This window comes from Pelecanus crispus, chromosome 7 (genome assembly GCF_030463565.1).
Source record: "Pelecanus crispus isolate bPelCri1 chromosome 7, bPelCri1.pri, whole genome shotgun sequence".
Taxonomy (NCBI): Eukaryota; Metazoa; Chordata; class Aves; order Pelecaniformes; family Pelecanidae; genus Pelecanus; species Pelecanus crispus.
Window position 1 is genome coordinate 16,652,501 of NC_134649.1, and position 27,276 is coordinate 16,679,776.

General features: G+C 42.3%; 2 protein-coding genes across 3 annotated transcripts in view; one reads left to right on the forward strand and one right to left on the reverse strand.

Annotated features, from left to right (window-relative positions):
• The window catches only part of ALDH1A2 (aldehyde dehydrogenase 1 family member A2), a 54,936-nt gene extending 53,225 nt beyond the window's left edge, over positions 1 to 1,711 (reverse strand). For both annotated transcript variants that reach the window (XM_009490989.2, XM_009490988.2), the window contains exon 1: positions 1,595 to 1,711. In XM_009490989.2, the coding sequence (XP_009489264.1) occupies positions 1,595 to 1,711 (117 nt within the window). The remainder of the gene's footprint in view (positions 1 to 1,594) is intronic.
• A 13,148-nt stretch (positions 1,712 to 14,859) lies between these two features.
• The window catches only part of AQP9 (aquaporin 9), a 28,806-nt gene continuing 16,389 nt past the window's right edge, over positions 14,860 to 27,276 (forward strand). Inside the window, 2 exon segments of the mRNA XM_075714305.1 lie at positions 14,860 to 14,916; positions 14,918 to 14,962. Of these exon segments, the coding sequence (XP_075570420.1) occupies positions 14,860 to 14,916; positions 14,918 to 14,962 (102 nt within the window).

Here is a 27,276-nt window from a genome sequence, read left to right on the forward strand (position 1 = left end):
ATTGAAATAAAATAACTTCCTTTTACTTGTTCCATTAGTATAAAATGTGTAACGTCTGACATTTCTGAGATCATGGTACTATATATTCTGAATTATTGAAGGTTACTATCCAGCTTACGTTCTCACAGATAGGAAGATATGATTGCTGATGACTGTTACCTTTTTCAAAGATTTTTAGAACCAGTTCTCTGGTTTTAGAATAGAGAAATGCAAGTACATTTATTATGCAAACTGTGATACTAGTCTCCAATATTACCTACCAAACACTCCAGAAGCATATTTTACACTGAAACCAGCAATAAACAAAATTCATGCCAAATACTATTTGCACAGTATGATTGCTCCCAAAGTGTAACACCACACAACATCAAATAACCACATTCCTTATTTATTTAAGCCATTTTCAAAGAAATTCTATGCAAGAAACCATATGCATCTTTTAATTTGCATATTGCAGTTTGCATCAAAATGTAATGAAATCTAAAATAGTTGACTTTCCTCTGAAACATTCTTCTAGAACATGGAATTGCTGTAACAAGTTAAGAGGACAAATTAGTTTTGGCACCCGCTTAAAAAAGAGAAAAGATGAAAAGCTTTTAAAGTGATGATATGGAGGAAAAAATTACACTACATCAGCCAAAATGAGTTGCCTATCAGCTTTAAAGCTCCTGAAGTTGTATTTCCAGTAGATAAAAATGTTATCACCTTTTTCCAGCGCTGATGTGCTTATTTTCCTATTAAGTTACTCAGTAATTAGAAATAGTCTGACACATTGTAATCTGTTTATACATTTGAAACTTCTCCAACAGAAATGAAAATATTCTTTAACTAAAGATACTAAAGATGCACAGAATCAAAATATAGAAATTAATTTAAAAATTCAAATTGCATTTACAGACAAATGACTGTTCTTAAAGCCCATTTTAATCGACGAAAACAATTTAGTCCCATAATACACCACAGAAAACCAGCAGATTTTTCTACATTGACCCAATGGGTTTGTTCTTAACCCTCTCTTTACGAAAACTAGTCTTACAGGTTAGTAGGAAAAAATATGCCCTCTCGCAATATTGTTCAAGGGTGTATTCAAGTATCACGGAAGTTAGTAGGGAGACCTGTTCCAGTGCTGTAACAACCTGGTAGTATTAAGAGTCCTCCAGGAATAGTAAAAGAGTCCCTGGGGCACACAGGGTAATTCAAGAAAGAAAACGTTTTTATTTTCTGATTGAGATATACAGGTATGTATAGTAACTTCCTCTGAAGTACATCAAAAGCAACTGAAACGTATTCGAGAACTACTAATTTTGCCCTGAAAATAAACCCAAACAGCTCTGTAGAAAATACTACGTTTAAAGAGAAGTGGCAAAGTCAGTCCCAACAGATCTAATTTGCTTTTCTAGTATCCTGTGGTTTTTCAGATGATTACAGGGTAAAAATCTGTTTCCTTTATTACAGATTCAAGGCAGTCTTTTAGTAGTTTTTTTCTCTCTACACTCAAGTTGATTAGGGCAGAATGAAACTGATTTTCAGCAAAATCCCTCCTTTGGAGGGAAAGCCGTGAAGTTCCCTGCCAGAACAAACGAACACAACTTACCTTGGTGTATTTGATTTCAAGGTTGAGAGTGGGAGAAGGCAGCAGATGCAGAGATGCCATCAGAGCTGCAGGATCTGCCTTCACCTCCCCTGGCATCTCAATTTTACTGGAAGTCATAGTCTTGGGGGGGGGGGGGGGGGGAAGGGGGGGGCGGTTTATAGTCCCGCCAAGCCCCCGCTCTGACCTGATGTTGTGTTGTGTTTTGGCTTGGTCCCCCCCCCCTCCAAAGCCCAGCGCTGAAGATGTTGCTCTCGTCCTCTGTATATAGGCAGGTGTCAAGCCGGGTCTCTTCTTATTGGACATGGGGGCAGAGGCAGGGGGGCAGGTCCATCCTACCTAGGGCGATAGCGGCACAGCCCCGCTCACTCGCGCGGCGCAGCCGCGGCTCCCCGCAGGCCTCCGCCGGCCCCCCGGCCCGCCCCGGGCGCCGGGGATTCCCCTGCCGCCCCGCGGGAGGACGGAGCTGCCGGCCGCGGGTCGCCGCCTCCCGCCCGAGGAGCGGGGACTGGGGAACCCGCTCAGCGCCGGCGGGGGAGCGGGGGTCGCTAGAACCGTCGCGTTCCCCCTCGTCCCCCCCCGGGCCGGCGGGGAGGCGCCGCGTCCGGGAGAGGCCGGGCCCGGCCCCGGGCCGTCTGGGGAGCCCCGGCCGCGGCGGGGGGCGGCATCCCGTGGGGAGCCCTGGCAGCCCCGGCCCCGGCCGCGGCGGGGGTGGCAGCGCCGGGGGGAGGCTGGCCCGCACTCGGGAAGCCCCGGCGCGGCGGGGCGGGGCGGGGCGGGGGACGGCGACCCGCCAGCGGCGTCGCCTCACAGCGCGGCCCCGGGCGGCCGGTCCCCCTCGGGCGCGGAGCCGCCGCGCAGCCGGCGGGGGCGGGGGCGGCCCCTCACGGGTCGCAGGCCGAGGCGCGGGGAGAGCACGGGGCCGCCCCGCCGCTGGGCCGGCAAGGGCGAAGCCTCCGCCGCCGGGGCAGCGCGGCTATGCCCGTGCCTGTCCCCGCTCCCCGGCCGCCCGCCGCTCTCCCGGCCGGGGGCTCCGCGCAGCACCTGGCGGCTGCGCTGCCGCCCTCGCCCGCTTCCCGCCACCGGGCACACACGCGCGCGCTCCCTGGCAGCCGCCGGGCGCTCCGCGGCGCGCCCGTCCCCGCCAGCTTCGCTCGCAGCGTGCCCGCCGCCCCCCCCCCGCACCGCCTCGCTTTTATTTTTGCGGCAACGGACATCAAAGCGGCCGCGCGTCCCCGGCGGCAGTGACGGCTGCGCGGAGAACGCCCCCGCACCGGCCCTACCTGCCGCAACCGCCGGCGCCATCCCCGTCCGCCTGCTGCCCCCTGCCGGCCGCGCGCCCGCCGCCGCCCGCCGCTACGGCAGGGGGCCCCCGCCGCCCTCGCCTCGCGCCCGCGCCCCGCCCCGCGCCGGTGCTGCCCCCCCCCACCCCCCTCACGCCTCGCGCCCGCCCCGCGCGCCGGGAGCGGTTGGCGCGCGCCCCTCGCCTCACCGCGACGCCCCGCGGCGTCCGCACCGCGACGTGGCCGCTGCCTCCCCCGGCGTCCCGGCGCGGCGCCCCGGGCTGGGCGGCCCGGTTCCGCCCTCCCGCGGCAGCGTTCCCCAGCGCAGTCCCCGTCTGGCGCCAGGGTCCCCGCGCCGCTCCGGGCCGGCGGTGCTGGCTGCGCTCCCTGTCCGGCTTCCCGCAGGCCTGCGCTGCCGCGGGGCTGGGAGCGCCCTTCCCCTGGGGCTGCGGGGGCCATGCCCGCACAGCGGGGCTGGTGCTTCGCCAGGGCTTCCTTCTCCCTTCAGGGGACAGCGCCGCACGCCTTTCCGCGCTTCCCCTTGCGAGGTCCCACGCTTACTCCCCTCTCCCTTTGGCGACGGGCTGCGCAGAGCCGCCTTTCCTCCGCCCTTGCGCAAGGGTCTCCCATCTTCCAGTGCTGGCGGCCCTCCCGCCGCCGACGGTGCGCGGCCGCGGGCGCTGCAGCAGGCGTGGACAGCCCGCGCGGGAGCCCCGAGGCCTGCGACTCGTGCAGCAAGGGCACCCAGGTGCACCTCTGTTTCCGAATTCCTCTCAGGAAAGAAAGCGACCAGGAGAAGCAGGCGCTCGCTGCCAGGGCAGGGCCTGCAGCCCAGCTGTGGCTTTCCCTTGTCTTCAAAGTTCTTTGCGCGAGGAAGAGGCCTGAAGGGCAGAATAATTTGTTCACGTAACAGCCACCTGTTCCCAGCTATTATGTTTTTGGGAGCCCTCTTAATGGGAGTCCACATCATGCAGGAGGTTGGGCGTGCCGTACAGCGGGTTACTGGGATGTCAGTGGCCAAATAGAGCCAGGTGCCACTACTCACTGTCTCAAACTCAGCACATGTGCAGCAAGCAGCGCACGTGCAGTGGACATCAGTCCTAGCTTGCCGGATGAAACAGCGGATGGCCTGAGCTCGCACCCCGACTTGGGCTGATGGACGTCAGAAGTTTATGGTCAAAGCCCTACACTCTCTCTGGTCAAAACTTCTAGGCAGAAAACATATGAAGCCCAGACCGTTTTTGTGACTTTAGGCAAAATCAATAAAGTTGTGCCTACTGACGCAAACACTCCCAACGTTTTGAAACTGATCAGATGTCATGTTTTGAAGTTATCACATTGCAGGCAGACAAACAGAGGACACCAAAGCATACAGCTGCCTAAAGGTGGCAAAACAAAGCAGCAAGAAACATACCATGTGACCTTTTTGTTGACCTAGTCAAGAATAAACAATGGGATCTGATCACGTTTGGATTTTGTTACATTATCCATTTGTTGATTCCATAGATATTCCTTGTTCTGTGTTTTACAAGTTCATGGACAACTGAAAAGACCGTCCCAGCATTCTCTTAGTGGCTGTGCAGGAGCATGGGACAAAGGTTGCTTCTGCACAGACAGGCAGCGCAAGATACAGAGTGCCATTTAAGTCATTTCAGGGTTAACATGAATATTTCTGTAAATTTCCAGCTCAGTAATGAAGAAGGAGACTGCATACTTTGCTTACTCTCATTTTTCATCTTTTTTCTCCCCCCTGACAGAGGAAATGGATCCATAATACTGTTGCTATAATGTGACATGCAGAGCTGTCAAACTGTGACACTTGGGATGAGTGAGACTTTTAAACGTCAGGAATCCAATTTTTAATGGCACACTGGCAACACAGACCTAACACTTCATCACAAGGATGACACCTTCTAAAAGCTGTTTTAAAATAAATCAGAGTGGGGATGTGCTCCTTCAAAAGGGGACGGCATTTAAACAAGTTTCAGGAATGAGGGAACTGTGTAACAGGTTCATTATTAAATCAAGTCAATAAAGTTCAGGAGATTTTGGTGAGAAAGGATTCCAGTGCATGTGGAGATGCAGTTCAAACCCACATAATCTGGAGCTGCTTAAGCGAGCCCCATCAACTACTTGTCATACAAACCACATTCCTCCTACATCTAAAAGCAATTCAGTTTGCAAAAGCCCTTGGAGCTGACCACCTTTAGACTAGCTGCTACCTATGCCTTTTGGCATTCCCCAAATGGAGAACGGCGCTGCACTGACCACGCTGCAGGCTCCTGGTCTACAGCCAGCTTCAGAGGGCTCCACAGAAGAACATGGCGGACGTCTGCTGTTGCTCTTCCCCGCAGCAAGTGACCATCCGCAGTTCCTCTTCTACCATCTGGGAAGGCGATGGTGTAGGCCTTAGTGCCAAGACCACAAGTGGGTTCTCATCAAGTACAAGAGTAGCTTTGCCAAACAGAATTGGGAGCAAGGTCTCTAATGCTATGTAATGGACACACTGATGAATCCAGCTTGGTGAGCTGCTTCAACGATTCAGCACTGCACTGGCTACTTTATGATAGCAAATTGACTCACGGCTTCAAATCATGCAAGTAAATATTTAACACAGTTTCTTTCTGGAAGGGGTCGCTATCCTTATTGCCTTGGATGTTAGAACAATAACTCAGAAATAACAATGAGTACAGGAGTAAGGTAATTAATTTGTGAAAGAAAAAAAGCGAGTCCAACAATTGCCGAGAGAGTAAGAACAGAAACAATACCCCAAGCTCAGCCCGAGTTCTGTGGTCCCTAAACACCTACATACGACAGAGAAGCCACTTATTCTTATTGCAGTCCTGTAGTTTCTGGACTTTTTTTTTTTTTTTTTTTTGTGAATTGGCAATATTAAATCAACTGGCAATTAAGTCAGACTGGCTTATTTTCTCTCACATGAATGGGTTTTAATTAAACTCCTGCTTAGCAAATCAGGAAACAAGTAAGCTCTGTTTCAGGTTGTAATGACAAAGATATTACTGTCTTCATATTTTGCGAAGAAAAGGCTGTCAAAAAAATGAAGAACAACCAAGTGACTCTCTTACTTCAATGTTAGAATTTAGACTAGTGTATAGCCAAGATCAAAATCGTTGCTGAAGGGTTTTATTTTTATATTTAGATCAATCTGAATGTATAATTTGAAGAAATACCTATGCTTCATTTACAAGTCTCAATTTCTCCACCCACCCCCAGCAACTAGTATTATTTATAGACAAGGACATAGATGTTGCTTGTACAAACACCATCTGATGGAAACAGGACCTTTGGTAGCTAGAGAAGGTGCAAAGACAGAGCTGTGATGTTGAAGACAATACTGATGTAATTAAGGCATTCCTGGGTTGCTCAGTCAGAGTGCTGGTATTTTTCTGCTCTATACTACCATGTCCCTGTTGCCTAAAGGAAGTTATAAAACTAGAGGACTGAGTGAAACTATTTGTATGTCAAATACCTCTTTTGGGCAGAGTAGCTGTACCAAAGCATATACTGATACACCACTGAAATGGACAGTGGCTACAGCAACTCCAACACAGAGCTCTTCATTCTTACTACTTCAAATCTGTGAACATTTCTTGTGCTCCTTAGTGAGCTCCAGACTCTAAGCACTTTGTCACACACATGAAGGAACTGAATCACATCATTCTGCCAGACATTTCCAGTGATTCATTTCAAGATCAACTTCAAAACCTGCCCCAAAATTATTTCCATCTGACCCAGAAGTTCTTTTTCATATATATTTCTCTCAGCTGTCCCACCACCATTTAGCAAGGATATCCCTGGTTCCTCAGACAAATTCTGTATTGATTGAGAGAGCCTACTCCTCTGTACCCTTTGCCTCCTGCCTCAGTAAAAGTCCTTTCCTATGTCTTACTTGCTTTAGAAAGAAGTACTTCCCACTTTCTTTTGGAAGAAAAATGGGGACCGAAAAAAAAACTTCCACTAAGTTATTTTTCAGCTCAGATTTCCACTTATGAAACCTGAACTTCATTTTCTGATATATACAGTAAAAGCTTCAGCCTCAGGTGTCCTATTTTAATTGCCTGCTATTTTCATTACTGACCATGATGGCAGCAAATGCTCTTCAGGAGATACTTGCGTTTTAATTTATCTGCAAACATAAATCACACATTATAGCACTTTTTTCCTCTAGGTTAATTGAATCAATTCTCTAAATGTCTCTAAGCCTGATCATTTGAAAGAGGTTCACTGTTTGAAGCCTCTTAAGCATTATGGCCCTTGAATTGTGTGCAGGATGGTGTCAGTCCTTGCTTCAGACAAAGATATTTTATACATATAAGGTAAAAATATTGTTATACACATAAACAATATTATCTGTAAAGCAACACCCACAATACTGTGATGAACCTATAAAATACTATTTCAGAAAATTTTCAAATATCCCAGTGAATTAATTGTCTTAATATTATAAATCTTAGTAATAATTGTTTAAGAATTAGTCTGGATATATTTTAAGTTCTAAAGAAACTAAAGTAAATCTACGTATATTTTCCTTATTTCTACATTACCTTTAACGAAGAAAATAAAATAAATGCTGATAATAGAATCACAGAATCATAGAATCGTTTAGGTTGGAAAAGACCTGTAAGATCATCCAGTCCAACCATTAACCTACACTACCAAGTCTACTCTAAGTCAGTCAAGGGTAGACTACACTAAACCATGTCCCGAAGTGCCACATCTACCTGTTTTTTGAACACTCTACCCGTTTTTTGAACACATAAGAACAACCATTCTTGTTACTGAAAATCCGGAAATGGCTAATGAAAAAAACTTGATTTAACATAATTTTTGCTAAAAATGAGTCAAACAGATCTGTTTTCTTACCTGTGATATTGGCCATTTTATACCCAGTAGAACTGTAAATTGCTGCTATGGTAAATTCAGTCCTAAATTGAAACCTGAATTTAAGCATTTAGGCAAGCCACAAATAATTCAGTGACAGTGCTAAAGCAGAATATGCTTCGAAAGACTGTCAGTGTTTGACTCACTTTATAATTGGGTCAGTTTCAAAAATTAGTATTACAGTTCAAGGCGACAGCTGAAATGTAACCTGTCCCTCGCTAGACTGCTGTGCAGCAGGCTGGTTTTGCCAGCTGTGGAGTGAGCCTGAGGTGCCACTCCTTTAGTCTGAAGACTTCCTGAGCCCATCCAGCTCACCGCTGCTCCTTGGCTGGTCACCACCCTGTGCACAGCAACGCGCGGCAACACGCAGCCACGGGGTGGTTTAACCCCGTCTCTGCGAAACAGCACCCGTCTTCTCCCGCAGAGTATCCATGGCAGCGAGTGGCAGTGCCTCTGGGGAGTGCTGCACAGAATGCGTGCCGTTAACTGCGAAGTTATAGGCAATGTACTCTTGGTTGTAGGGATACTCTTCTGAATTCAAATATATAAGAAACCTTTCTATTTTGAGTTTCTCTTCAATTTACCTGTTCGAATTTATTATTTGTAAAACACATCAAGCCTCAAATGGATTGACCTTCTGCTAATGTATATCACCTAATGAATGGATGCAATTAACTAATTCATATTGGAATATTGCACTTTCCAGATCGCATTTATCATCACTAAATGTATGATCTAGTTTGCAAGTTTAAATTTTTTATTATTACCCTTTAAACTAAAGAAATAAGTCTTAATTTAATTACCTGAACTTACATATTCAATTAATAGCCTCATTACCTTAATGAATATAGATACTGCACAGAAGTAACGAAAGATCGCTGCCTGGGTCTGCTCCTAAGTACACCCTATAAAGGGTTTGCTATGAACCTCAGAACAATTGTTTTTGATTAAAAAATCTTGACTGGGGAGTTCCAAAGGAACTGGGCCTGGCCATCCAATATTCTTATACAGGGGCCTGAGATAAATTTATCATCTGTATTGTGAATATTTAATATGTAAAGGAATCCCAGAAGCAAAGCTTATGTTTCTGGAAAGACAGAGGATTTAAACATTCAAATGTGAATAATTCTGTATGAAAGGGAATTAGAAGAACAAAAACCAGGCAGACTGGCACCTCACCTACTAAAGGACAAGGGATGAGTGTTTGGAGCATGGAGGCAAAACAAACAAACGCTCTTGTTGTGGGAGAGAGGGGATAAAGCACCAGGAACAGCAGCTCTTACAGAAAATACTTCTCCAACAGAGAGACAAAACATGGCCGGATAGCATCCTTGGGGGACCACGTTGAGTGGGAGACAGCTGAAGGTAGGTTGGTTGGCGAGTCAGATGCAGGTAATTGTCACTTTCCTGATGGTAATTAAGTTTCAGAACCGGGAATCAGCTGTCCTATTTAGCTACATCTATTTGTTTGCCAAACACGCTACTGGGCCTTTGTGTGTCAGTGGAATCAAATCTATCATTATCTTTGGCTTTTGCGTTAAATCTCTTTTATTAATTAGGTAGGCTCAGATCTCCTGTTCTTCACAACCCTACAGGTAGCCATAGTAAGTCTCAGGGTGTCTATTGCTATAGGGAATCTGTGCCCTGTAGAAAGATGAAAGGTTTTGACAATGTATCCCATACAGGTTAAGAAAACATAGGGCTTAGATTGCTGCAAAGCCCATTGGATATACTTTGAGGTTTTCTTCATGCTGCGTGGATATATTTACCAAGATATCTTTTGTTTTTAATAGCAAAGCTGAATTTAAAATTTCAAAATCCATTTTGAGGGCTTTTTTATGAAGAATATGGAAAATGAAAGAGTTATTTTAAAAAGAACATGCTGTCAATATTTGCCCCTTACATTTACTTCTTGTGTACATTAACTGTTCGAGAAAATGCGATACGCAGAAAAAAACCCAGGGAATTGGCTGCAACAAAGCATTTGTCTGTAATAAATTGATCTATTCCTTAAAAGCAAAATTCTTCTTATACTGAAACAGTCTTTTTCTGGATGCATTCAGAAAGTCAGATCTGCCCATACTGTAACCCACCAGATAAGCTTATACTAGAACTGTATCCAGCTCATTCAGAAAGAAGCACAGCCTAGCGCAGCAGATAACACTGGTGCACGTAACTATCTGTACAGCATTTTCCTAACACTTTCACGTTTTGCCAGCACTGACAGTCCTGTCACGGAGCCCTTCAGTGTGGAATGTTATCTGTGCCCCACTATGCCAGCGTGGCTATCGCAGAGATTAAACTGGCTTGGAATCTCTCAGGACCTATGTTATACACAGACATGTCTCTATACCAAATTTTAAAATTTACTCTCATTGATTTTATAACTATATACAATATATACACACATGTAGTAACACCAGTTATGCACTGACGCCTGATCGTGTGCCCAGCCGATCAAGAACAAAGAAAAGTTTTGGGTCCTGCTTTAGAGAAGGTCCAATTTAATTCTCCCTGAAATCAGTGTCAGCAACAGTGGACTTCAACAAGCTTTGAATTGGGCCTTAAACATTACTGGCAAAAAGCTTGAAACACACATATGTGGTGTGGTTTTGATCTCATATTCGTGATCTGGACTGAAATGTTTTATCTGGACACTGAGATCACAGAAACAGAGAAGAAAGAACAAAGAAATTCTCAAGGGGTCACCTTGTGTGCCCTGCCCCTCCTCCAAGGTGGGCTCAGCTAGACCTGAGCTGCACATTGCAGATGTTTGCCCCTGTGAGCACTTTTTCATCAGGGACTATGATGGAGACTATGACTATGACTATTGCAGAGACAGAGAGATGATCAGAAAACACAAGAACTAAAGAAACAGGTTTTTTATGTACTCAAAAAGCTTAGAATGCTGAATTACAGTGTGTTCAGATCTTCCTCACCCGAATTTTTTTGAGTTCCCCAGCAGCAGGATCAATCCATAAAGCAGAGAATGTCCTTTAAGCACCATGCAGCAGTTTCTGTATGAAAACATAAATATAAATTAGGCAAAGGCATTTGACAAGGGAAGTGAATTATAGTAGATGTACACATTAGGACTTTGCGTAATTCAACTAAAATCAGCAGATTCAGACTTAAAAATAATTTGGCCCATATTATTACAATACAAAAAAATGTATGGTGTATTTATAGCCTTAGTCTCTGCAGCTGTGTTGGTTTAGGTTTTATTACATCAGTAATAACAATTTATGTGATACTCTGAATAATGTGCTATTAAAAATTCAGTACAGTATATACTGTTACCCATGGGATTTAAACTGTGGGAGCTATGTGTATTATTCTCTACTTTGCTATTTCTATAGGAGTGAAGATTACTATAAAAATGGTTAAGTTATATACACTGTGTGAATTCCTGCTCTGCTTGAATCCAGGTGAAGAGAAGAAATAGTTCAGTCCAGACTGCCTTGGGGTAAGGGTCCAAAGGGCCTTAGCCTTACAATCTAAGGCTACACTGATCACACGTTCCAGCATGAACAATAATATCAACACGCTTTCTAATGTCTTTGAAGAATGCCAATAGATTTGTGAGGCATAACCTCCCTTAGCAGAATCCATTTGATGCTTCTACAGAGCATCAGCTTTATCTGTGTGTCTATTGGTTTTATTCTTTACAACAGTTCATCTAATTTTCCTGGCGTAGAAGTCACATTGACAGTTTTGTAGTTCCCATGATCATCCTTGGAGGACTCTTTTGAAAGACCACTGGATCAGTTGTACGTTTCCTATGTTCTATTTTGCTGGCATTAGGATTGGGTTCAGCAAAACCCAACCCACTGGTACTAGCACTTCAGTAGCTGAACGTTTGAATCCCTTGGCAGAAACACTGCACAGGTCCAGCAATTAGTTACTGTTCAACTTATCAATTTCTCTTGAAGTCTTTCCTACTGACAATTCATTTTAGGCCAGTTCCTCACACTCAGCCCACTTAACGTTTGGTTCTTTAGCAAGGCAAATAATGCTTTTAGCTTTTTAGCTGTGGAGTTAGCCACCTTGAATGCTTCTTCTACACTTTCATCCTCTATAGCTCTACTTACTGTCTTGCAGGACTCCTCTGGTGATGGAATTTGAAAAATTTTTTATTATTACTTCCACATTCTTGGTAAAATCTTAAAATCTTTTTGGTCATCTCTGTTGTGGTTCTACATTTAATATGACAGAATTTATGCTCTTTCTATGCTCCTTGCTTATATATGACTTCCATTTTTGAAGGATGTCTGCATTTTCTTCCCTCAGGTGCCACAGCTGTTGATATTTATGGATGGCACTGCCAGTATCCTTACCATTATGGCTCTGGGAGCAGGGCCCAGGTGAGGGAAGACCAGTAGAAAACAGTAATCACAATGTCTTTTCTTTCCATTGTTCAACCAGGTAGTCCATTGCATGTGACTAAAGGGCAGTAATGCTGAGCGTGGATCACATGGGTTAGTAATTAAGGTCAAAGATTTCATGGTGTTTATCTTTACATTTTACTTGTCTTTCTTGTAATGCTACATACATATTTGTTAGATTTGGGAAATGTCCTTAGAACCTCTTTCTGAATACAATAAAAGGAGAAACTGAATTCAAATTTTCTGGATCGCCCCCTTTTCTATTTCAAAATGGTTCCAAAGTGTAGCAGTGACTTTAAATTGCCAATTGACAAAAGCTGGAGGGATTTACCAAGGGAGCAATCATCCTCTATACACTCTGTTCTTCTATATTTTCTTAGAGCATCTGCTTGAATCTGGTTATGGAGCTGAGGAGGACCTTTGGTCTAACTTAGCATCACAGTTCTTATTAATGGAGTTAAATCATGTGATTTCTCTAAAGTATTGAAGAAAATCTGAGGAAAGCAAATGTAAAATATACATATTTGTGTCAGTTCTCCACCCTGTAAAGACAGAAAATTGTTATAAGGAAGGCAACATGACCTGGACAAATGCGTAGGGGTTTCTGTCTCTGACATGTTATTGCCCTATTGTTAGTTGAAAAATAGTGTTAATGCCTCCATACCTGTTATGAGACTAAACTAAGAGGTATCTGCATACTACTTTGTGAGGGAGACCTGCATCTGCATAAGAGAAAGAACCGCTATGGACAAACAACTAAAAATTGCTTTCATAAACATATTTATTTATTTCTCATTTTCCTGGAAGAGAGGAAGTGGTTTATCTCATTCCTGCTATAATGAATGGCCTCCCTAGCATCCTCCCTCAGTTCTACTGTATACATAATTCTCAAAGTCTTCTCTCACAGACATAATAAACATATACTTTAGCATGCTGTGATAATTAAGGTCCTGAATAATATCTTTGTTTTGCAGTCATGTAGGGTAAAGGTTCTCAAACTGCCATACACCAGCTATTTTCAGGGGCTTCCCAGAGGCAGCTCCCAGCTGTCTGTGCAAGTGTGAACCTGCACTACAGGCAGGTCCTGCAGTGCAGGACCTGGAGCACTCCTACAACAGAGAGTGCCTGCTGCTGCACAGGCGCTCACCCAACTCGTGCAGCACCAGTACAGATACAGTCATCTCATAACTCATCAGCTATGTGGCTTTCCACAGGCCAGCATTTTCTGAATCAGCTAAAGGCAGAGAGGTATTTAAATGCAGAGGTAGAGAAAGGTGAGTAAAAGAGCACAGAAAAGCGGTTAAGGATTAAAATTGGGTGGTGGGGGTGAACTGGGTAGTTAAGCGATGAAACTCGTGGTGGTAAGGTGACTACAGCTGCAGGGAACTTGCATCAGGTCCTAGCTTGAGGCAAGGAAGAGCACCGATGGGATAACAGAAGTGGCTCATTTACCCAATCCTGTAAAGCCCTGTCCTATTCACAGCAGACAGCAGTACTGGCAGACCCAAACATATTTACCACCAAGGTGAAGAAGGTTTAGGACAGATACAAACCAAGGCACCGAGCACCTGCAACACATGCCAAAATAATCTACCAGAACTGGGCTAAGGTTTTGGTGTCAAGTCAAATGACAGAAAATACTTGTAAATCAGCCAGGCGGTGTGTGTAATCAAGTCAGTATCACATCTGATAAAACCATTCAAGATGCTTAAGATATGAAGAGTGTAATGTTTTTCTCTAGGAGGCCCAATTCTTTGAGATATTCAGCAACTTCATGTCTTAAGACCATGGAAAAATAATATTATAATGCTTCATATTGTAGTACCTATGCACTTTTAAGCTAAACATATTGGAGACTATAGCTACTCAGTGCCTCACTCGCCTATCCTGCCTTATAGGGAGCCACTGGACTGAAGCAGATTTAATTAAATGTTCCTAATTATTCTGCCTTGTTGCTCTTTTGTAAACAGAGTGGGTCACTAGAGAGCAAGGCATTTAGTCCAAAAAGAGTATTGGTGAGTAAATATACAAATTCAGCGTACTATACCAAGGTAAGAGTCCTCATTAGCCACTGAAATCCCTCAGAAGTGACAAGATAGGAGCTTTTGTTTACAGGGGAGAGCACAGCATTCTCACAAGCATTTGCTCTCTTTTACAACCTCCTCTTGAAAAGGTTTTTGGACCAGCCAATAGTAGCATGGTCTAAATCCCCAATCTAGGTCAGAGAGAAATTTTCAACCATAATTTGGTTCCTTACTTTGTGGTTTCTCTTTTTGCCTTTCTCTTTGATCAGGGTGACAGGAACAGCATTTAATTCATTTTACCGGGGGGGGGGGGGGGGGGGGGGGGGGGAGGGGGTGGGAAGGGGAAGGTATCATAGCAGGAAAGGTAATGATTAATCCATTCTGCAAGAAAAAAGAAGAATTCTGATTGCGAACTTACTGGTATTATCTAACCAGTATAAATAGAAGTGTACTCAGAGAAGGCACAGGATGGAAAACTCATGATGAATTGTTAGGGCATGTTGAGTTGTTCTGTCAATGCCTGCAGTCAGATGATTTCACTGGCTGTACAAGATGAAATCTCATATTTCAATGTATAAGTAAAAGTGTCAAAGTTCAGCTGAAGCAGGGACGAATACAGAACAAATTTTGTGTGTATTTGTTACTAGGGCACCAGAGCAATAGAGGAAGCCAAAATGAGCCGGAAAAGCAAAAGGAGTGTAAAGGAGAAATTTGCCTTGAAGAACAGCTTGGGTTAAAGAAGCCCTCTCAGAATTCCTGGGAACTTTTCTATTGATAGTAAGTGTCAGCTGCTTTCCTTTCTTCCTACTAATCTAATGTTGGACAGTGCTTGTAACGGGGACGTGTATGCTTTTTCTTGTACTGTACCAGCAGCGTGGTTACTGCCTGACAAACATTGTACAGCCTTGAATGAATTGCTTCTATTTATGGTAAGTTTGTAATTCCTTTCTTCACCTGATGTAAATATCACTGGCTATTAAAAATAGATAGCTTTATGTATTACAATTGTCTGATAAGCATTTGATTTCATATAGGGAACAGAATTTCAGTGAACTACCATACTCTGAAAAATCCAGATATGCACAATGAACTTTAATAATGCTCTTGCTTTTGTTTTTAAAAACCTCCGCAGGTTTATTCTACTTTCACTTCCATGTACAACTTCCATTTGCTTTAACAAACATACTATATTGCACGTTAAGAGAATTTTAGCTGAGTTTATTCTCCTGTGCAATATAGAAATTTAGCTGTGGTGATTTGTAGTGAATTTATTGGGAAGTTGCATTGCCGAACCTTCAGAGATTTTGTAACTTAACTATTTTTTTGGTTTGTTTTTAACTGTACTACATGTTATACAGTTGCCTTGGTCCTGTAGTGCTGCTAACAATTTAAGGTAAATACCAAAACTCCCCATTTTCATAATCCCTAGATTTTTTTTTTTTTTTTACTTAATTTCTTGCTCAATTTTTCTGTGCATTTTGCTCTGGGACACAGAGCTGTTTGGTGATTTACCAGGGTAGGTAGAGAGCAGGCTCAGTAAGCAGAGAGCTGGAAGTCAAGCAGCTAGAGTATTTATGCCAAACTCTTTCTTCCTCCTTTTAGTCTAAACAAGACAGTCTTCCTTATTGCTAAATATTTCTTCATAGTGAAAGGGCAGAAAAAAAAAAAAAGAAGGCAGGCACAGGTACTGACATAGTATTTTTTATAACTGTAACTATATTAGCTAAATTTCAAGTAAGTCATCTAAAAAATTCCAGTAGCTCATAAAATACATGAAAATAATGGTTCTTTACTACACTTCAGCCAACTGAAGTGCACAAGGCACTAAAGGTAACATTATTCTCAAATTTAATACCATCCATAAGACATTATTACAGTAAGGAGCACATTCCGAAGCAAGGAGCACAAAGCACTTTACAAACATTAATAAATTAAGTGTCATAACACCCTGGTAAGGAGGGGAAATGTCATTATCTTCATTTTATATATTAGCAAACCTGATTACAGCAGACTGCACAGGAAGCCTGTGGCAGAACTCTGAACATAACCCGGATCACCTGACTTCCAGCACTGTGTCCCTCGCCACAAGATCATCCTCCTCTTTCCATTAATACAATAAAGCAAGTGAGAAGAACGTATTAAAGTGCAGATTAGACCGCAAATGCTATTATTTAATGTCCTGCTGCACAAGACTAGAAGGAAATGCAAACCCAGAGCCCATTTTCTAGTATATTCACCATTATGAATATAGTAGAAAGTGAAGCTACAAAATTGTTGATAATCTGACTTTCTCAATGCTATCTTACTCTTTCTAGTTTTCAACTTCGGCTTAAAGCAGAGAAGAGCTTCACATGGATTAAACTGCAGCTTTCTCAGTGCTTGGATACCCTCAATTTATGTTTAGACCCTGCAAGTTAGCTGCAGTACAAAGCGTTTATTGTGAAGAAACTGACTTTTCTGCTGGTTACTTATTGCTATTGCTTTTAGGCTCTGTCAGCTAGTAAGTAGTTTCTCTTTAAGAACAGATAAATATTAAACCCTTAACTTAAGTTGGAAGCTAATGAAAAGGGGGCACCCTGGTAAGTCAGAGGGCAGAAATCCTTGAAAAACAGACCCATGTATGCAAAAGAAGTGATCGCTTTCTTCCACCATCCTATTACTACCTCTTAATCCTGTTACAAAGTGAAAGTGAGACAAGAGTTCACGGCCTACAGCACAGTTGATTCAGATCTTTGCTGAAAGCCATTTCATGTCACTGTGATGGGTTTTGCAGCTGTGGGGAGCACCTGTGCCCAGGCAGGCAAGGCAGGGACGAAACTTTATTACCCACAGGCACTGTCTGGAAGTCAATGCTAACTGACTGTACCTGAATTTGTGATCAACCTAGCACCTCTGGAAGTTAGCCAGGTGAAATTCTGGCCCCCCCCCCCCCCCCACACCCAGATCACCTATTTCTATTTTTTCTGCAGAACAACATCCCAGACCACATACTATTAAAAGCTTAAACTACATTCTTTGGTAACTCTCAAGCCCTCACAACATTATTTTCCAAACTGGAAAATGTACAAACTGTGAGATGAATTTCAGGACATCTAGAAAGTGAAATCACTCATCAGGAAAAACCCAAGCCTTCACCTGGGGGTGAGAAGGGCTTTGCCTGCAATGTCGAACAGATTTGAGAAAACAAGCCGTGAGAAAAGTCACTGAGTATACAGTTTGGATAACATCTCTTGGTCATCCCTACTTAATATGCTGTGGTTTTGCCTTGCAGCATGGTCTCAAGAACATGTAAACTGAATTCTTTTTAGATGAAACAAAAGTGGAAGGTGAGCTCCAGAATCACAGCAAATGTGCTGATCATGAATGGATGCTCAGCCCAGTGGATCAGACTGGAGATACTCGTCGGTAATCCCTCCTGAGACGTCCATAGTCACGTTCTCTGAACCAGCGGCTTGAACTGGCATGACTTGATTATACAGGTATAGCCTGTGTAAGCCCCTCTCTCTGCTTATCAAAGCACCTGATTCCAACTCTTTGAGGGTTCAGTGAGGAACACTAAACTCTAGGAACCTGGAAGTGCCCTGCTGTATAGGCAGATCTGATGGTATACAGAGTGGGCTGCCGTTATCGCCCTGTCTGGTAATACTGCTGGTGATTAGGCTATTTTACTCTTCAACCTATTCTTCTGGGGGAACAAGTATTTCTTTCAGTTATCAAGCCTTGAATTATTCCCAAGGCATAGCACAGCTTCTCTAATTACACTCTGGAACAAGAGTTGGGGCAGAAAACCCCAAAATGTACAGTCCATAAATGCAAATTGCGTGTGGTTTTGGTTACCCTGAGCTTTTGGTTACTGTCTTGAACTATATCATATTCACTTTTGAAGGTTCCATCAAGCTCAGAAAAAGAAAATGTTGCACTTCCCCTCTTATGTGATATCTATAAAACAAACAGAGTGATGCAATTTTAATGTAACTAAGCTACATTTGCAGTACAGACCATGAGGAGCATGCATGATGCTGGGTATTTATATTTGCAGATTATTTGTAAATTCCTGCCCATTTCTTGCATTTACCTTGGTGCTGTCACATGGCAAACCCCCAACTTACAAAGTTTAATTGTACCATTTGTAATTTAGAATAAATATCCACAAAAAAACTACAATCTACCCATAAAGTTTTCAATGAACATTTGAAAAGGAGACAACTGTTTTCCAGGAAATGGGTACTGAGTAATGTGCGTTTTACACAGTTGTGTTTGGAACCAACTTGAGGGACTGGTCCCTCCAGCCTACACCTATGCAACAGGTCCCTGAGGTGGGAGAACACCAGCCCATTTGTACCATGGTGGCTGAGAAGCCAGCACGCACACACATTTCCCAGCCTCTGACACAGCCTCAGCCTTCTGTAGCTGGGGCTGCCCCTGAGGCCTCCCTTGAGAATGAGGTCTCTGGAGAGCTTTTTGTTCTCCAACATTCTGTCTCCTGGCTCAGTACCTTTCCTCTTGGGGCTCCTGTGGGTTACTGTGGGGAACAACATCTGGGTGCCAGCACAAAAGAGTCAAGAAGCCATGCAGCATCAGATAGATGGTTTCCGTGACTTTTCAGTGTGTCTCTCTGGGACTCACCTATCCAACTGCCTCTCTGCTTTTAGTTGTGCTCCTCTCCATATTTCCCCTTTGGACCTTGGCTGCATTGCTCTCAAACAAAATGGGATTTACTCTGACTTACACCATTAAGTATATCTGAATTGGAACAGTTCCAAAAAAGGAAGCCAAATGGGCCATGTGTCTTCCTTTACCGGCTACTGCTCACCTAATATAGTTTGTATTTAATTGTCATCTCAAGAGCGTCTTACTAAACGCAGTTTCCCAGAAAGGAGCAGCACAGGAGCCAGTATCTCCTGAGTCCAGAACAGTGTACACTTCCTTGCTGAAACAGAACACAGGCTTCCATTTAGCATACAAAGACAAGTAGGTAGTATATATATTCCTATCCCAAAACTTAGTCTCCAGCTGGAGGTGGGGAGCCTCTTGCAAAACTCCTACTGAAGCAAATGTTTGTGTGTGCATAGAGGATGCAGTGCATGAGCATGAATTGAATGCATGACACCCCACACTGCAAACAGTCCAACTAATGAGAAAGACAACTATTTATCTTTTGCTCATCAAAATCTTTTTGTCTTGTTTTCATATTCTGACCACTTCATTATGTATGTTATCACTCCTGCTTTGTTGGGGAGTTTAGTCTTGCCTTAAAAATCTTCAAGTATGACATCCCACAGATTTGCTCAGTCCAGAAGATTAAAATTTAAACAACTTCTCCATATCTTTCTTTTTGTGGCCCTGCATTCCAGTGCACGTTAATTACAATACTATACAGTAATATATATCCCTTATTCCAAATATGCAGTAGAAACCTCATTACATGATATCACACGAAAGCAAATGTAGCTTTTGATTATTTACTCCTTAAGTAAGTGTTTAGTGTTTAATACAAAATAGCTACTTAGAAATTTTAAACAAGACAAATTCTGTGTTCTAAATTTTTATGAAAGGGAGACTCTTCCTTTATACGAAGGATGAAACTGCTTACAGCGAGTTTTGTTTAAGGTACAAAATTAAATAGCAGTAGCCTCTAACAGCCACTTTGTTTGCCATCAGCAATGAATTTCTTGGAGTACAGAATGTTGTATAATTAGCTCTTAGACAGTGAACTTGTTTGTCAAAGCTAGATAAAAAAGGTTATTAAAACATTTTTATAATTGGTATTTTGTTCTGTCACTCAACAGCTTTTAAAATATTATAGAATGCTACAAATACCACAGGCCTTAACAATGTTTGCACTCTGAAAAGTGGCTCTTATGTCACAGAGATCCATACATTAGGGTGTGTAGCAGCAATACTATAGTACAATCAATAAATAATAGAAGTCACTCATGAATCTAATGTCATAGAATTTAATCCTGCACTTCCAGATCAAACCTGGTCATTTTATGGGAATAAGTTGCTTCCTTTCCCTGTCTTCACCAACTCGGAGTCCTTTCTGTTTCTGCAAATGTACCAGTTGCATATATTTTGACGGTATGAAATTTTGCTAATGATTCTGCTGAAGATGTGCAAACTCTTCCTCTTCCTCTTTCTTGCTACTATATTAAATCAGCATTGAAAACAGAAGTCAAAGTGGTAACGAAGACCCTTAGTTGTGCTGAGGTTAAGGAGGTGCTCTTGCACACTGGTATTATTTCTATAATTTTACTATTATCAAAATCAATTAACATCTTTTTTTCTAGACAACACTTCTGTTTCCCTGAAGTCATTCTTTAATTCAGCTGAATAGTTAGCAGTGTGAAAGAACTGAAAGGAAGGTTACCTAATGGTTCTTTTACCCCGAAATGTTTATTACAGTGCATAATTCTGAAAAGTCACAGGAAATCTTTTATTTTCAATACAAACTTAAGTTTTCCAGTATCTGACATTTTAAACTTTCAGGTGACTCAGATGTTCTGTGTTGCATGAAAGTTTTAGAAGAGAATTGTCTTAATCTCTGCAACATCAGCCCCAACAGATAACTCAGCCTCTCATTGTTTAACCAAGAGGTTCCAGTAAGCTGAACTTAATTTTCCAAGACCTTTTTCTGCTGATGCATGTTTTTCCAGAAAGTTCGCATCTATAGGACTGAAATGTAGCACTCTCCCCAAGCCTCACAGAAGACTTGCATCTTTCCAACATTCAACTGCGAGTGCAAAACTTGAGTTTATGTTTTACAGACACAAATTTACAGGCTGTTTTTTCAAAAGTTTTGCCAAATAAAAAAAAAGGTAATAAAAGTAATAACTTTTTAAAAGTGTCATAAACAGTTGGAGAACAGAATAAAAGATAATAAATGCAGTTCATGCCATACAGTGAGTTTATAACTTTGTGATCTCAACACTTCAATAAACCATTCTGGCTAAAAGTGAATTCTAGTGAGCTCTCCAATCTGTGGTCTGGTTTAAAGGCAAACTTGACTCAATTCCCCTAACCCATTCCTCAAAGGCTTCTTTACTATTAAAAGCATTCAGCTTTTTTTTTTCCAACAGAACACAGCTTAGGAAGAGAACACACTGAGGCTTTAATTACTCAGAACCATGCACCTCCAACCATGAGGGCACAGCAAAGATCCAGCCACGCTCTTCCTGCACCCAAAGGAAATAGTAAAAGGAAAGATACGTGTACCCTTATACTCCTAAGAGAGGACAGAAAACCTCCTTTCTTGGAAATTGCAATGCCGCTCCTGCACTCTCTCTGAATGGTACAATTCCCCGAGCACCATTACAGAGACTAAACACATTTTAAGAGTTTAGAAAGATTTTAATCTTTTCAGTTGGTGTAGGAAGCCAAGCAGAGAAGCACATCTCAATTCAAGAATAAATGACTAACCTGGGAGGGAAGCAGCACCTGAGTAGGCTTTTTTTCTCCTCAAGAAGCTACTAGGTAAGATTTTCTTCCCTTGCCCAATCTTTTCTTCCTAGCCCTGTTGCAAGGGGCCGTGTTTCACTCCTGAAAATTTGTATCTGAATATAAAATATTTCATTTCCTTTCTTGCCTGAATTTCTAAAACTTACTAAGAAAATAAAAATAATCTTCACTGAAGAAACTGACTCAAGCCAGTTGCCCTATATAATTCAGCAAAGAAAAGCATTTTAGCATTTCAGGATGAAGAGTGCAATATTAATCATAATAAAATATGAGAGAATGCAGACCATTGCATTCTCTCTAGGTGATTGCAAGCTTTTATTTGTCTCTTATTGCATGTGCAAAAGCAATAATAAAAATTTAAAAGCATCGGTTTATATAACACAGCATAGTCTGTCCCTCAATATTTTCACTGAATTTTTTCCCACAGAGCAATCTGAACCAGAACTTTATATGTTTTAAAAACTTTATATACACAATTCATCCAAAACCTTATTAAATTTACATTCATATCTCCAAGTAGTAATGCTTTCTGTCATTAAAAAAATGGTTTCAAAATGGCAATCATTTTAAGGCTTATGTCTATACTATGTAATTAACTAAATGATAAGGGGTTTTTTCAAACCCTTATTTTATTAGATAGCAAGTCTGAAAAAAATAAAGGGAAATCCATTTGAACCCAAGAGGATATTGGTTGTGTCCCAGGAGATCATCAGGAGAACGGATATAGCGATTTTTTATTACTCCAAGTTTGATTAAATCCTAACATATAGAAATCCTCTCCACCCCCACCAAAATATTTAATTAATAGTAAAATAAGAGCCATGTGTTTTCAAAGTATTTAAAAATTATTTGACTGGTAAGCTGTATTTTTATCTCACCTTAAAAATTTTAAGTACTATCTGATTTAACAAAAGATAGCAAATATTAAACATGAAATTAGATGAAGATTGCTCTTTCCTGGAAGAACAGGAGTTCTGGCAGAGCTAATGCCCTGAATTTTACTAGATCTAACATGTCTCTATTTTTGTTGCTGTTAGCATTACCATCCCTATTGAAAGAATGCTTAGGAGCCCAGACTGAATTAAGACCCTACATAACACACAAACAGCAAAAATATGACTCTGTAAGGAAAGAGTTTCTAATCTGTTATAAAACACCTTATTATGAAATGCAACAGTTAAATTCTTAAGCAGACTTGCTTTGTAAATAAAGAAACTGGAAAGGAAAGCGAGTTCTAAAATACACTCCAAATTAAAGACCTTTAGAATGACGCCATCAATTTAGTAATCAGCCTCTTATCTGTTGCTTTTATAAGCAACACCCAAACTAACCATATACTGAAATATTAATGGGGGGCAGGAGGAACTGTACAAGTCTACAGAAAACCACGAACAACCCTCTAATGTTTTCATGGGCAATGTTGGTCAACGAGATCCCTCCTTGCAGTAAAGGGCAAATGCAAGCACCTTTCCCAACCCCCAAAGGACTCTCTGACTCTTCTTGCCTGTATCCCTGCTTTTAAAGGCCTAAATATGCAGTGCTAAGTCTGGCTGCTTGGAGAAGTCATGGGGGTTTCCCTAAGAAGTGACATACCAGGAGTCACCATCCCTGGAAGTGTTCAAAGAACGGGTAGATGTGGCACTTCGGGACATGGTTTAGTCTAGTCTACCCTTGATGGGTTTAGAGTAGACTTGGTAGTGTAGGTTAATGGTTGGACTGGATGATCTTAAAGGTCTTTTCCAACCTAAATGATTCTATGATTCTATGTCCTTGGGTGTCCCAGCAATACCGCTCTGCTTCTGCAGAGTTGGAACGAGTAACTTGAGGATAGCAGGACACTCACTGCAAGCACGCAGCCTGAGCCTAATGCAGTGCAATGCCCCTGAGCGCCCATCCCCATCACAGCACTGCACAGGAACGTCCACACGTGCGGCAGAATCCAGAGCAGTACTGCAGGTCCATCCAGTCTGAAAAAGGGGAGCAGACAAGTCGCAGGCTAGCAGGAAATGCCTGTCTGGGGAACAGTAGGAGAACATAGGTGGGAGCGTGGCGTGGGAAAGGGGCAGGGTTGCTGCCTTCCCTCAACAAAGGCATCCTGACAGAAAATTGTGAATTGGTGGAGGGATCCTTGGAGATTCTTCATAATTAGCTGTGGTTATTTAAGTATGGTTCTGTTCTGAAAACTGACTAAAATAGAAATTCTGAACTATTTTTCTATTGTTTCCTGATTGAAAGTGTACAGCTTAAAATTAGAATACAATTTTTTTTTTTTTTTTTTTTTGGTAACTGCTGACTCTGTATTCCTTGTAGCACGCTGAATTCTTGTATTTGTGTAGAGTGTCATCAGTTGTGCGGCCATTGAGGCCAACCTCTGCCTGCAGTGATGTTTATGGTACCCCGCTGTAGGTACGTAACTCACCACAGCTTGGCAGCTGGTGATGTACGAGATACAACAAAACACACGTCATTGTCTCCACGCTGCTAAAAAGCAGGAGACTTGACTGCTTCTTTAATGTTACAGTAAGAGTGTATGGCTATGAATGTGCACTAGCACTAGATCCGTTTGATAAGAAGGGGCCTTTTTTATATAAGCATTCTGCTTTAAGATGTCTAAAGCTTTACAGGCCATGTAGAAAAATAGATTCCCTAAAATTCTGGATTCAGATCTTGCAGAGAATCCTAGTTACACTGAAAAATGCTGTAACAAACAGTTGCAAAAATCCTGAAAATTGCACTGATGGAGGCAAAATTATCTTTAGTCTTTCTGATGAGTGGGATAAAGTTCTGCAAGCTTCCAGGGAATAACAGGACATTATGCTCATTGGAGGCCAGTTGTTTTCCTTTCCTAACATTAGCCTTGTTACCCAAGACAAAGAGAAGGATCTAATGTCTATGAAGCAAGTTTTTTTGGCAGAGAATGTGCAGACAGCTATTCCACACCCGAACGTGTTATTTATGACAGTAATCTAATTACTTTGTGAATAAAAAGTCAGTAATGAAGCTACTCCAGTAAATTTAAGCAATCAGGCTATAGACAACCACTAAGATGAAAACCTGGTAACATACGACAAGATAAGATAAAGAGATCTGGCTATATTCTACTGTAAATTAAACTCCCATCAATTCCGTGTACTTCAATCAATGAGTTTGTGTGGGTGCAGCTGATGGCTGAGCTTGGCCTAGAAGCTTCGAATATTTAGTTACAACTTGATGATCTAGTTGGTCTTAACTCAGCCAAGCAAAGATTCACAGAGTATTAAATTGCTGCTCATGTAATTACATGATTAGGCGATAGTTTCCAGTTATGTCAACCTAGCTACAGTAGGTATGAGAAAATTTTTTTCTCTCTTTCTTAAAATGACGGCAGATGGAGAAAACATTACCATAACATGGTTCAGATTTGCAGGTTCAGTTCCCAGGTTCCCCGGCCCAGAACGGGCACACAGTGACTGTGCCTGCAGTAGTGTTCACTCATCGTACATGAGCTGGCAGTCATTTCCCAACATCCACTGAGCAAGAAGCTAGTGCAGCTGTGTTCAGGCTGGCTTGTATGCCTTCTTGTTTGTCGATTAGTTTTCTGAGACTGGTTAACACAAAAATGGAGCATCTGGAGTTGCATATTTCCCTGTGACTGTATATGAGCTGGCAGTGTGCCCAGGTGGCTGAGAAGGCCAAGCATCCTGGCTTGTATCAGGAATAGCGTGGCCAGATTGTCCCCCTGTACTCAGCACTGGTGAGGCTGCACCTGGAATACTGTGTCCAGTTTTGGGCCCCTCGCTACAGGACAGACATGGATGTGCTAGAGCATGTCCAAAGAAGGGCAATGAAGCTGGTGAAGGGTCTAGAGCACAAGTCTTATGAGGAGCAGCTGAGGGAACTTGAGTTGTTTAGCCTGGAGAAAAGGAGGCTGGGGGGAGACCTTATCGCTCTCTCCAACTACCTGAAAGGAGGTTGTAGCGAGGTGGGTCTTGGTCTCTTCTGCAAAGTAACAACCGATAGGACAAGAGGAAATGGCCTCAAGTTGCACCAGGGGAGGTTTAGATTGGGTACTATGAAAAATTTCTTCACCAAAAGGGTTGTCAAGCACTGGAACAGGCTGCCCAGGGAAGGGGTTGAGTCCCCTTCCCTAGAGGTACTGAAAAGCCACGTAGATGTGGTGCTTAGGGACATGGTTTAGTGGCAGTGCTAGGGTAACAGTTGGGCTTGATGATCTTAAAGATCTTTTCCAACCAAAACTATTCTATGATGTGCAAAGCAGAAGCTATTATGCAAGAGGCCTACAGAGGTGTTTCTGTATGATTGTCCTCAGTTCTGGTAATCAGCCTCCCTCTGTTATTTCCTTCCCTCTTCTTATGAATTTGTAGTTGATACACACAGATATGGTTACTGTCCCTTACCCTTTTCTATACCCATCTCCGCTACTCCTGTTCTCTTTTTTCATCGTCCTTACAGAAAGGGGTAATATTTTCAAAAGAATGAGCTTTTCTTTGAATCTGCAAACCTTTGTCTATGCCAATGCAGAACACAAATATGTACTTGTAGATCTAACTGCTTGCCTGAACGCAAACTGCACTCCCGTGTACACAGGGCCCCAGACCAGCCTACTGAACTTGCTCCACGTCTGAGCCATATCTTTCACTAAATCTTGCTTGGTGCAATTTCTGGAATACTCCCTTTGAGAAGTCTGGAAAATGAAGGCTAGAGCATGCTAATTCCACCTCCTCTAGACTTGTGCCCTAATCTTAAACTTCATAAATTCCAGCATACCCATTCTTTCCATATTAATTAAACATATAAATACATCATGAGTAGAATTGTCTCATATGAAGTTTTAAAAAAACATGTAATTTCAGCTGCGAACAACTTAAGTGTATTTTGGTTTGGTTTTATATTTGTATGTGCATTTGTACGTACCATTTGAATTACCATTGAATATCATAGGTATATGATACTAAGAGCAATGAGAGAATGCCTAACGTCAGCATATGTCATCCATTGCACAGCAGTTAACTACAGCTTGGAATAGGTCTTGTAACTTTCAATTATACAGTCCAATAAACTACTGCTATCTAACACCACCCTACCCTTATGTAACTTGACAGCTGTAACATTTTGGCACCAGACAGTGTTTTGTTTGCTTGCATGATTATAACCTCAAGGCAAGAACTGCACCTGGGTATATGACACAGTCTCAGGGCACTTTTATAACAGAAACTCTGTCTGCACTGCAAAGCTGGTTAAAAGCGTAATTTTATTGAGAGCTTTTCTGTCACATTTTGGTATTAGTTAAAACCCTTGGGGAAATAATGGAAACAAAAGTATGATTTTGCCTGTTTAAATTGCATCTATTCTAGCAGGACTTGCTTGTTAAACCTCAATCACCAAGTCTTTTTGGTACAGTCTATTTCTAAGGCAGGAAAGATTTTCCCATTACTTTGCAGTTTCTGAATGTAACTGCCTTGCAACTGAAAATAAGCATTTCTAAAATAACTAAATTTTATGTGTTCAAATATGCATAGTTAGGAAGAATATTTTCAATACAATCATTGGTGACACACAGTAATGGCAGAACACTAAAGCGAAGCAAGGAGATTAACCAAAGCAACTGCATTGGCCAAGATGGAATGATTTTA